The 13,389-nt window shown below is 40.6% G+C and overlaps 1 protein-coding gene across 1 annotated transcript in view; it reads left to right on the top strand.

Annotated features, from left to right (window-relative positions):
* Nucleotides 1-13,389, top strand: part of LOC117831612 (ephrin type-A receptor 5) — an 88,801-nt gene that overhangs the window by 14,881 nt on the left and 60,531 nt on the right. The window contains exon 3 of the mRNA XM_034710379.1: nucleotides 6,181-6,901. Coding sequence (XP_034566270.1) covers nucleotides 6,181-6,901 — 721 coding nt within the window. The remainder of the gene's footprint in view (nucleotides 1-6,180; nucleotides 6,902-13,389) is intronic.

Genomic DNA, 13,389 nt, shown 5'->3' on the forward strand with positions numbered 1-13,389 from the left:
CTTAATTCCAAAAGAAGTGGTTTCATCAGAGAAGCTTGACGTTCAAAGTAATAAACAGTGGCGCTGACGTTCCTGTGTGTGCGTTTGTATGCATGTTTGTGTATGTCAGCCCAGGTCAGACAGTCTTCACCAACCACAAAAACGCTGTCAAAGTTAAGCATAGTTTGTAGGGATGCACCGATCCTACTTTTTAGGTCCAGATGCTGATATCGTTATCAATGGGCTTTGGTATCTGCTGATACAGATAGCGCTGCATATGTTGCAAGTTTCCGGCGGAGTTGTTAGCAAAAGAAGCGTGACATGCACCTAAACTTCAGAGCCTCTGTAGTTATCCTCCATCATGCTCTGCTGGGCAAAAATGCACAGACCAGCCGGCGCTGATGATGAAGGAGGCTGTTGTAAACACAGGAAAGCATAATACTGAGATGAATAGATCTGCCATATGGATCGGCACCATATATCGGCCCCTTGTCACCGATATCCGATCTAACTTTTTGAGCCCGATCTGACCGATATCCGATACCAGGATCGGATCGGTGCATCCCTAATAGTTTGTATTAATAACATTTTGGTACGGATACTTGACTGTTATGTAGTGAATAAACCTCTGACATCTACTCATCAAATGGAAAATTTGCTCGCACTCTGTGCTTGGAGGGGTTCTGCTTGATTCCATGTTTTAATTTCTAAAAGAAAGAAAATAAATCGGAGCAGGTCTACAAACCTGAACTGTTGAGGCTGCATGTAAGACCGTTTGTAAAAGTTTTTTGAGCTCCTAAGATACATGTTATTTGTGCCTCTTCTTCTCCCCTACCGAAGCTTCAAAATTGTGTACCAAACCAAACCAAAATGTTTGTGTTACACTTAGGGATGACCACAATTAATCGATTATCGGTTAATTGATTGTTAAAAAATTACTCGAAACACACATTTTTGTTATCAATTTTCCGTCACGTGGAACAAACATCATGTGGTCTCATATTACACTCATCTATCAGGGAGGTGTTTTAAGTTTAAAGCATGTTTGGATGTGAATCAGCTGTTAAAGGTGTTGCGCACAGCGGAGATGCTCTGCTGGCGGCTGCGGCTGCGCATCAGGTCTCCACGTGTGCTTTTTAAAAGAGGATCAATACAAAACTGCTGCCAACAACAACACAGACACAAAGGTTCACAACAATAAACAGGACATTTGGACATTTGGACCACCTTTGGATACGAAGGCAACAGACAGGTGGGAAATTCAGGTACACTATGTTTGCAGACCAGCAACATCAGAGCTGTCTGAGCTTTTCTGCAGCTGGACTGATTATGACCCGGTTGCGCTCCTGGCTGACACCTGACCGAATACACGTTTATTTTTCTCAATAAGAACGAGTAGACAGAAAACTGGACTCTGTGAGTCTGAAGTAATTTTCTGTTAGTAGTCTCAGCCTTCACTTTATAAGATTATGTCCGCGGAGAATATTTTAATGAGCCTGATGGTTGATAATCTGCGTGTCAAACATGTACCCGTATTCAATCCTGTCAGTTATTTGCATTTTGTTGCTGTAGAACATATTATTTAGGGGGAAAACAACGTATTTGGCTTTGTTTTTGACGTAAGAATAATCTTTTTTTTTTTTTATCAATTAATCGATAATTGATCGTTAACATTTCCAAAAATCGATCAAGGAAAATACTTAAAATGTACATCCCTAATTACACTCTGTGAAAACCCTTTCACTCATTCTATGACAAGATCCAAATTCCCTCTTTGCCAACTGTTTATACTTGTGATAGAAAAGAAAAAAATAGGATACCATTAAGCAAATGCCGCACTAAACTATGAGGCAATGCCTCATTAACTGTCTCTGCTGACAATGCGTAAGTGGACCCAAGGTAATAGTATGCTAGTGTCAAAGGCGTACTTGCACACTGCAAAAAACATAAGAGGATGGACAGGCACAGAAACTCTGATAGCTCACAAGCGCCAACAGTTTAAAGTCCTAAGTGCCAATGAGGGAAGAGAAAAGCGTTTTGAACAGGTTGAAGAGTATTTGCTTAGTCTGTGGCGCTGCAGCTCATATGCTTTTCAGCAGGTGCTCTTTGTATTGCTTATATCACATCACTGTACATTGCGAGAGCTACAATGGTCAGAAGCGACAAGAAAAATATCAGAATGGCAGGAATTAGCTGGGAAAGGTGTGAAAGGAGGAGGGATGCAGACATTCGGGACAAAGGCAGGAAATCAAGCGCTAAGTGACAAGGGATGAATGAAGTAGGAGGGAAGTGGTTGAGCAGTATTGAGACATAAAATTGGATCATTAAAGAAAGAATAGAGGACATAGGAAAGGTGATAATAGAACTGGATGAATGGAAAAGGTAGAGGAATGAGGCTCTACAGTGGATGTAGAAATGGTAAAATGTGGAGAGGGGTATTCCTGTGTGGTTAAGGGCTATAAGGGACAGTTCTTTGTTATGGGACAAAGAGGTGTCAGGGCTTAAGGAGATGGTCTGGAAAGATTGACAGTATTGACTGCACCCAAAACCCTCAAAAACCAGTTGGCTTTTTGATTTTTCACATTAGAGCATCAGTTCATCAAAATCAGAAACACTTGCATATTGATCCCAATATTTAGTAATATTCCTGTCCAAGTGATTTCATTGCTGCACAGCTTTGCAGAGCCACAACAGGGGCTTCCTATACACTCTTCTTCATGTGTAAAAACACAATGCTGTTCCATCCTGCGGGCTCAAAGTGATATCATCTTGCTCCTGTAATGCCTCTATTACTACCTCTGCTGCCAGCACAGAAGTGTGATGAATTGGTCCCATCATTATCCCTCTCTGACATTCATATTGAATGGGCTGTAACAGGAGTGTGAATGTCACCCCTTGAACTACTGATGTGATAAGGGTTATTGAGAGACAAAGGGGCAAAGCAGAAGTAGAACTAGTGTAAAATTAAGTTTAAAACATGTTCATTTTAAAATGTGCCATAGCTGTGCCTGTTTTGGTCACTTCACACTAACTTGGGTGGTCTTGACCCAGTAGTGTTGGTATTTAGCCCCAAGCTTAACATTGAACATAGTTATTAACCTAGGAGGCCCCTAATGCCTGATACCATGTTCAGTAGTATTTAAAAGTCCTATCAAACAAGCACTTGAACGTCAATCAATGAATCAATCTTTATTTGTATAACGCCAAACCACAACAAACATTAGCTCAAGACGCTTTTACAAACAGAGCAGGTCTAGACCACTCTATGTTTGATTATTAACAAAGACCCAACACCAAGACAGGATATGATCCAGTCCCCTCTTACTGACAGGACTCGATCTTATCTATTCTTAATCCACCATGAGCATTGCACCTCACAGTATTTAGCAAGTTACAGCGACAAGGAAAAACTTCCTTTAACAGGCAGAAACCTCGAGCAGGACCAGACTCAAGTTAGACAGACATCTACCTCGACGGAGTTGGGGTTGGAAACGTCCTTGAAAGCAGTTTCTTCCTAAGAAAAAAGGCTCCTTTCTTAGTTCAGTCAGTCTTTTCTTGTGACTAAAAAACCCTTTGTATATTTTCTAACTTATAGTTACACAATCTTATTTTTCTTGTAAAGGTACTTTATTACTTTATTGATCCCCAGGGGGGAAATTCAATTTTTTCCACTCATGCTATTTTGGACATGCTACATATACAGTTTTTTTTTTGCTATATACATACAAATGCACACACATGCAGTGAACATGCTTAGGGAGAGATGTCAGAGTGAGGATACTGCCGTCAACCAGCGCACCCTGAGCAATTGGGGGTTCGGTGCCTTGCTCAAGGGCACCTCCGCAGTGCCCAGGCAAGTGAACCTGCACCTCTCCAGCCACCAGTGCACTTGCCAAGCTTCGTCCATACTGGGACTCGGGCCGGCGACCCTTCTGTTCCCAAGCCAAGTCCCTATGGGCTGAGCTACTGCCACCCCCAAAAATAATAAATCCATTACTCCTGAGAAAATAAGTATGTTTTAATGAAACCTTGAAAGAAAAAAGTAGCTCACATTAATAGAAGTTCTTATTTTAAAGCTAATATTGTACAGTAAAATAAAGTAACAGGTCTTCTTGTCCTCTTGTGTTTCAAATACATGGGCCTGACATGACCATCAAACACACGGGGGGATCTGACACTGAGGCTCCAGAGCACCTCTTCTTTTTGCATTCTTTGTATGGGATGAAAATGTTAAATCAAACATGTTTTAGTAGGTTTCATATCCCATTTAAATTAAGTAATCAAAAAAAGTTCACAGTCACACAGAGTGCTGCAAAGAAGGACTGCCAGAGGAAACAATGGAAAAAAATTATAAAAACAAATACTGGCCCAGTTAGCTACATAGAAAAAATAGACTGTCATCTGATGTAATCCCTGCTATGCCACTGTTAATGGTTGGTGTGTGAGTCTATGTGTGCATATGTGCATGTGTGTGTGTGCATATGTATTGTGTGTTTAAGCTGTGTAAAGCTCAGTGCAATCTAGTGGATCTGTGTGATCTTACCAGTAAGAGGCTTAATGTCTGCACTGGGACTAAATTAAGTCTGGGAGAGATATGGACTCTAAAACAAACACACACAAATCTTTCTTTTTGTCTATACATGTAAAAAATCTTATCAACAGTGACCTGTATTCTTAAACTGTCAGCACTCAAAAGGCGCATGTTTTTAACAGATAATACAGAGATAAAAACATGAACACATAATATAGTTAAGGAACGTTGGTGAATTTGAATTAAATCATATTCATTATGTGTATGTCATTAAACGCATGTGTGATAATCACAAAACAAAGACAGGCAAAACAACTGCTGGCAACCAAGACTAGGAGAGACAGCAAAAAAAAATATCGACAAAAGAATACACCAAACTGCTACAGCAAGGATCAGCTAATATGGGCTATTAAGCTATAACACCAGATCATAGTCTGGTCCCCTTGGCCACATTATGGTGACATGATGAAGAGCCTGTATTACCCACAGGAGAGTGCTAGTGATGCAGATAATAGCCTTGTCCCATGAGACCTTAGAGGGAATTAATGCCGCTGTCTCACACTCACTTGGGCATGGATGCAAATGCACACACACACACACACACACACACACTAGCTTGAACGCTGACACTCATTTACATATACACACATTTACAGCAGGCAGGAATAAATGAGCCCACACACACACACTTTTTAGTATGGAGGTGTGGCTATATTTTAGAATACACCTTTCAGTGTGTGTATGACAATAACCCTCCTCCAACACTCAGGGTAAAAGAACATATACTCTATAACACTGTCTCAGTCTTTCTGCCCATTGCAATAGGAAGAAACAAGGTGGAATGGGAATGAGTGTTAGGTGCCGTGTCCACTGCCACCAGTTTTGTTGCGCTGGGAGCGCCCACAACTTCAATTTCAGAGTGCTTCTCACCAGTGTTTACTGTTGCTAGGTTACAAAAGTTGTCTTGCGTCACTTTCCCTAAGAAGTGACCGTTAGGTATGTTTTAAAACGCTCTGTATGCTTCGTATTTGCTTTCATTCGATGACATTTCATCAAGTTACAGTAAAAACTATTGATAGGAATCGTGTCATAGCATTAGCAGCAGCTCTAAACTTGGAAATTGTACCTCAAAAAACCAGTGTGATAACTTTTCTCCGACCTCCGCCATTGCTATTGCCAAGTTGAAACCGGAAGTCCAGCCCCTTCTTGATTCTGATTGGTGTGATTGGCGCTGGAAAAGCTAAATCACATAGAGTTTAAAAAGCCAGCGCAAAAAACGGCGGCAGTGGACACAGCACCTTATCCTGCTATCTATACACAGACATAAACAAAATCCCACCATAATCCAATGTTAAGCAGCTCATGACTTTGCTGTAGCTCAGTTTTCCTAGATTTCTATCGTGTTCCATCAACTCTTTGTTCATTGGCATCATTTGGAACTTTCAAAAATACTACATTTGAGGAGAGTTTTGTAAGTGACACCAGACTTCTTCAAAGCTGTTTTTCCACTATTCTAGAGGAAAACCTTGTACTTAGTACCACTATGTTTATTTTACCCCTCCTTGTTAGAACGAATTGAATATATCATAATGCAATATATTGGAAGAGGTAAAGATTAAAATCAGTATTCCTTTGTTCTGTTTTTTATTAACCTCCTTTTTCTGTCTCAGTGGGAGGAGATTGGGGAAGTGGACGAGAACTATGCCCCCATCCACACCTACCAAGTCTGCCGAGTAATGGATCAGAACCAGAACAACTGGCTGCACACCAACTGGATCCTGACCGAGGGAGCTCAGAGGGTCTTCATTGAACTTAAATTCACCCTGAGAGATTGTAACAGCCTTCCAGGGGGCGTTGGGACCTGCAAGGAGACGTTTAACATGTACTACTACGAAACAGACGGGGATGAGGATGAAATGGATTACGGAGAAATGAGAGATGGAACAGGAATCACAGAGGAGGAGGACAGGGCTATGAAGGAGAGTAGATACGTTAAGATTGACACAATAGCAGCTGATGAGAGCTTCACTGAGCTGGATCTAGGAGACCGTGTGATGAAGCTCAACACTGAAGTCCGAGATTTAGGTCCCTTGACCCGGAAGGGCTTCTACCTTGCATTTCAGGATTTGGGAGCCTGTATCGCTCTTGTCTCAGTGCGTGTTTTCTACAAACGCTGCCCCTTTCTGGTTAAGAGTTTGGCCGAGTTTCCCGACACCATCCCAGGATCAGAAGCTTCTCAGCTGGTGGAGGTTGTCGGCCGCTGCGTCAATAACTCCCTGCCTTTATATGAGCCTCCCAGGATGCATTGCAGTACTGAAGGAGAATGGCTTGTGCCCATTGGGAAGTGTGTGTGCCAGCCAGGATTTGAGGAAATCAATGGATCGTGTCAAGGTAAGAGGAGAAAATAGATGTTTGGAGAAGCACTAAAACAGCTGGTTGATTATTTAAAACATCAGTCCACAAACTTCTGGTAGACATTTCAGTTACTCAATAATAACCAAAACACCAAAGTCACTCTTTAATGTGAGAGCCTCTTTCTAAATCAATGTCTAGTGCTCAAGATTTTCGTGTTGGCTTGTGTTTCCTTGTAGGTTGCTGTCTTTGCCATCTCTGTTTACTTTTATATCCATGCCTGTGTTTGTTTTTAGTACTGTGTGCTTGGTTGTGTGCTTGGATCTGTTTATTCTTTTATTGAGAGTGTTAGTGTGTGTGTGTGTGTGTGTGTGTGTGCGTGTGCGTGTGTGTGTGTGTTTGAGAAAGAGAGAGAGTTTCTTAGCTTAGTGGAGGGTATTCCCCCGAGCCCTGCAGCACTTTGCTGCTCTCATACAGACTCTGCTCTGCACTGACTCAAGCCAAAACATCCCCATTGCTGACCTTAACTGCCTTTTCCACGGGCACCTAGGGTATCTCTGTTTTTGTCTCCTTCACTCCTCTCCAATCTTCCCTTGTTATGTCCTTAGATTACTCCATTTTTTTTTACTAAAACACTAGACAATACTTGTCGACCAAAACCCAACCATACCAAAACTTCTGATAAAAAGTCTAGAGAGCAGTATGAAGCTGTGTGATGATATTTTTGCTTCAGAATACTTCTAATCTTTTCCCACAATTCCCTGCTGATAATGTGTCTGTCTGGCCATGAACCAGAAGATGAATCCTGAAAACTCAACTGCAAACATGCATTTCTTATACAGTGTGTACAGAGTTGACTGTATATTTACAGAGTAATAACCATGGTTTAGACTAACCCATCTTAATACCACAAAATAATCCCTTGTCTCTGTGGTTCTAGCTTTGTCTATTCATCAATTTTGTTCTATTGGTTTACAGCCTAAAGACAAATAAAACAAACATGTTGAATGGTCCTATGCACAAACCTTGATTACATCGGACACTGGTGTACATGCAAGGGAAGGAGAACAAAGCTGTAGGAGACCTCATAATAATAACAGGCAGTACATTTTTATCTTTATGAAATAAGATGTTTTGGTTTCTGTGAAATATACTGAGCATTGTAACAAACTGTGCATCATCCTCGGCTTTACTTTGTCATGAATTGAGTCTCTGTAGGGAGGTCATTAGGAAAAAGCTGTCAGAATGCCACTAGCCTGCCTGGAGTCATAGCGCCACAGACTATAGTTACACAGATTGTGTCAGGTCTGTGGTTGACAGGGCTTAAAAAGTAATTCTGGTTTGCAGCAGTTATACATTACACATGCCGTGCTGTGTACTGCACACCAGTGTTGTGTACAATGGATTGCACATCGCAGTCCAGATTATTAAAAAGGACAAACTGCATTGCATTCAGCAAGGGAGGTGTTATGCACAGAACATGAGAGCACCACTGTATGGAAACAGTGTTTAACGGGGCATACTGTATATCTGCAATAATGAATATAGTGTATGTGAACTGTGAAATGACACAGAGTACTAAGAATTGTACTGTATGTACTGTAGTTTCACCAAATATTACAAAAAGTAGCTTTTTATTCATATTTGACTAATAAGAAGATTTTTTCATCTTAAATTTGGTGTTGTGGATGTTAAAGCGTAATTAAGATACACTATATTACCAAAAGTATTCGCTCACCCATCCAAATGATCAGAATCAGGTGTCCTAATCACTTGGCCTGGCCACAGGTGTATAAAATGAAGCACCTAGGCATGCAGACTGTTTTTACAAACACTTGTGAAAGAATGGGCCGCTCTCAGGAGCTCAGTGAATTCCAGCATGGAACTGTCATAGGATGCCACCTGTGCAACAAATCCAGTCGTGAAATTTCCTCGCTCCTAAATATTCCACAGTCAACTGTCAGCTTTATTATAAGAAAATGGAAGAGTTTGGGAACAACAGCAACTCAGCCACAAAGTGGTAGGCCATGTAAACTGACGGAGAGGGGTCAGCGGACGCTGAGGCTCATAGTGCAAAGAGGTCGCCGACTTTCTGCACAGTCAATTGCTACAGAGCTCCAAACTTCATGTGGCCTTCAGATTAGCCCAAGTACAGTACGCAGAGAGCTTCATGGAATGGGTTTCCATGGCCGAGCAGCTGCATCCAAGCCATACATCACCAAGCGCAATGCAAAGCATCAGATGCAGTGGTGTAAAGCACGCCGCCACTGGACCATAGAGCAGTGGAGACGCGTTCTCTGGAGTGATGAATCACGCTTTTCCATCTAGCAATCTGATGGACGAGTCTGGGTTTGGAGGTTGCCAGGAGAACGGTACATTTCGGACTGCATTGTGCCAAGTGTGAAATTTGGTGGAGGAGGAATTATGGTGTGGGGTTGTTTTTCAGGAGCTGGGCTTGGCCCCTTAGTTCCAGTGAAAGGAACTTTGAAAGCCTCAGGATACCAAGCCATCTTGGACAATTCCATGCTCCCAACCTTGTGGGAACAGTTGGGAGCGGGCCCCTTCCTCTTCCAACATGACTGTGCACCAGTGCACACAGCAAGGTCCATAAAGACATGGATGACAGAGTCTGGTGTGGATGAACTTGACTGGCCTGCACAGAGTCCTGACCTGAACCCGATAGAACACCTTTGGGATGAATTAGAGCGGAGACTGAGAGCCAGGCCTTCTCGACCAACATCAGTGTGTGACCTCACCAATGCGCTTTTGGAAGAATGGTCAAAAATTCCTATAAACACACTCCTCAACCTTGTGGACAGCCTTCCCAGAAGAGTTGAAGCTGTAATAGCTGCAAAAGGTGGACCGACATCATATTGAACCCTATGGGTTAGGAATGGGATGGCACTTAAGTTCATATGTGAGTCAAGGCAGGTGAGCGAATACTTTTGGTAATATAGTGTATGTGTACCTCTATCTAAGTTTTAATTGTGCACATTAGTTGTTGTCATAGTAATGGTAATAGTTAGTTTTCTGTAGAAATAGTTACAATTTGGCAAGACAATAGTGTTTATATTGTTATAGTTTATGTTGCGTTAAAATAACCCTACAGAGCTTTGCTGCACAGCTTGCTAAAGTGTCTCTATCACAGACTGTATGAAAATGGACGGAGTATCCATGACTTCACCCATCTGTTTTTGAGCACTGATTTGAAGCCAGTCATCAGCACTCAAAAACAGATGGGTATTATTGATGGCCATATTGGAAATGCTGAACACGAAAACATCGTCCGAGCTAGTGTAAAGAAAGAGGCCGGCTTTTAGCCTTTTCGCTAACAGCTATAACGTGCTCGTCTGTCAATCAAGTCAGCCACGTCCTTTTTGGGCAAAACTTGTAAGTTTAATATCTGTGAAAATACAGAGTTATAGTAAAGTTCACCCCCCCTCCCCCCGTACAGTGTGTGCCGGTAGAGATGAGCTACTCAGACCTAAACCATTTTTAGAACCAGGCTGTAACCATGTTTATTAATGCTGCAGAGTTTGTCTTTTTTGAATGGGTGTGTATGTGGTCTCTGGAGTTTCTGCAGCCAGCCCCAAGCCGACACTAGATGAACTGCAGTTTTCAGTACTTCAGCTTGGGCTTCATATTTTAAGACCAGAGGTTGCCGCTTGGTCTCTGCACACTATTCACTGCAAATGCAGTGTTTTGGTCACAGGCTACTTCCGGCCATTGGTGAGGGCAGTGTTAAGAATTGATTACAAAATATGGATGCCAGGGGCGCTGGTGGCCTAGCAGTCTAAGCGCCCCACATACAGAGGCTACAGTCCTTGTCGCAGGGGTCGCCAGTTAGATTCCGGGCCGGTCGACCATTTCCTGCATGTCTTCCCCTCTCTCTACTCCCCACATTTCCTGTCTCTCTTCAGCTACAAAATAAAGGCAAAAAGGCCAAAAATATAACTTAAAATATATATATATATATATATATATATATATATATATTTACATGTATATATGGATGCCGGGCATAATGCTAAATAACATATTATTTACAGTAAAAAAACCTTAATTTAATATTTTCATTGACTACATAATAATCTAATTGAAATTTAAAGGCTAGAGATTTTTTATATACAGAAACAATTTAATATATTTTTAAATGCCATTGTAAAATAAGTCCTCTACCACTACACAGAATGGTTCAAGGATGTGATTTGGATATAGTGATACAATATTTCCCTGTGTGTTACAAGACATCGTGCCTTTGGACATCTTTTAACTGTCTGGTTGCAACAGAACAAAGTTTTAGGGTTAAAGAAGGTTGAACTGATTTTCATTTTAATGAGTTTCAGTGTGTTTTGCTTCCCAAGGAGATTAATTGGTTTGATATGCAAATGTTTGTCATTGGTTAAAAGTTATAGAATAAAAACATCCCCAGTGTTTACAGGATTTTATTTTCTTTTAATCATAGTCAATCAGTGAAGACAGACAGATTAAGTGGGTAAAAAAAACAAGTGTAAGCTGTCAGAGTAAACACATTCCCAGCCATTTTTGAAGCTCAAAGCTGATTTTCTTTCTTCGTTTTATATGGATATGAGATTAAACTGAGCTTTTTGAAATTGTCTACAGAAAAAAACATGACAGGGTTTCCTCTCCTTCAGTCTAGTTAGCAGCTTCAGAAAATTATTTTCTATGCACATTTCAGTCACTTAGCTGAAGATGTTACATTCTGGGCTCCATACTGTGAGCAGTTATGTATTCAGTTTCAAAAGAGACTTTTGACTTTTGGCTTTTTAGATAGGCAAATTCCAAACATCTGCTAATGGGGATATGATAATCTGCATTCAATGTCAGCCATTGAGAAAGACATGCCACATTGTTAATGCACTTCTAAAAAAGGCTGAAAAGGGCTTCAAAATAAATGTTGGTTAGCATATTGGTTTTATTGTAGATTGTGAATTAGTAGTTTGCAGGTTTGTGAGGAGGTAATGTTCAATCAGGAGGGACTTCATTGTGAGAGAACAATTATTTATTTTACAACAAAATATGAGTGAATGATTATCTTTCAATTTTAGAAAATGTAGCAATGTCTGAATTGTCTTTGTGGTTTGTAATCCATTGTGTTGTCTTTACAATCAAAGGGGTAGTGGAGCTGAGAGCAGGAAAAAGTGGGTTTACAGAACTGACAGTTTGGTACGTATCTTTGTTTCACAGGAATGTATTGCTGGATTTGTGTTGTTGCTGTTTGCTTAGAGCTCTGACAGTGCTGTATATCAAAGATAATGTTGTGTCAGATGACATCTAGAGATATTGTATGTTGTGTGAGATGTATACATGCAGACACTACTTCAGCAGGGATAATTGGTAATAGCCTGCAGCACCGTTGGCTCGGCACGGAAAGGAACAGAATAAGCGAGGACAGGGAGCACGCCACTGAATAGATGTATGGAAGGATGTGGGGATTACAGAGAGGTGATGTAGCAAATCAAGGGGACAAAGATAGATTAGAGGATTTCTCACCACGGGGGTGTGAGGGCAGAGACAGAGACATTGATGGGTGTTGTTTTGGTGGTGATAGCAACAGATGAAAGATAACTAAGGATGGAAGTGGGCAGATGGATGAAGAGAAAAAAAATCAGAAGCATTGGGGTATTGTAGATCGTTTTTGCCTCAAAAATGCATCGGTAACACTTTACAATAAGGGTCCCTTAATTAGCGTTAGTTAATGCATTATTAAGCATTAATTAACAGTTTAATAATAGTTTAATAATCGTTATAATGTATTACCTAACATTAACTAACACATTAGCTAATGCATTAATAAGCAGTTAATTAATGTCCACTGCTCAGAGTTAATTAATACATTATAAAGCATTAATAAAAGTTACAAAACTTAATTAGTTAACCATTAGTGAATGCTTTCTGGACCCTTATTGTAAAGTGTAACACATGCATCACTTGAGTAACACATTATAAATGCTAAACTGCCTCATAAGCATTACTTAACCATAATTAAGCATTAGTGAATGCTTTTTGGACCCTTATTGTAAAGTGTAACACATGTATCTCTTAGGTAACACATACTCTGAAGCAAAATTAGTTGAAATGTAGTTGAAGCAACACATATAAAGAACTCAACACATTTTATTTAGAATAAAACAGATAATCACAGATAACAACAAGTATGGTGGCCCTGAGAGCTCACAGCACTGCAACTTAAGAAAACACATGCAAAAAGACAAAACACAAGCAAATTAAGAAAACATCTTCATCAATTTGACAACACATGCGCAGCATTTAGAAAACGCGATGCAAAGACAACAACACAATACATTAGAAAAACGCGCTGCAAATAGACAGCAACACAACAGAAGTGTTTCCAGAGGACACTTAAAATTGATGCACATGCTTATGCTTATGCTTATGAGGCAGTTTAGCATTTATAATGTGTTACCTAAGTGATGCATGTGTTACACTTTACAATAAGGGTCCAGAAAGCATTCACTAATGGTTAACTAATTAAGTTTTGTAAC

Source organism: Notolabrus celidotus, chromosome 19, assembly GCF_009762535.1.
Source record: "Notolabrus celidotus isolate fNotCel1 chromosome 19, fNotCel1.pri, whole genome shotgun sequence".
NCBI lineage: Eukaryota > Metazoa > Chordata > Actinopteri > Labriformes > Labridae > Notolabrus > Notolabrus celidotus.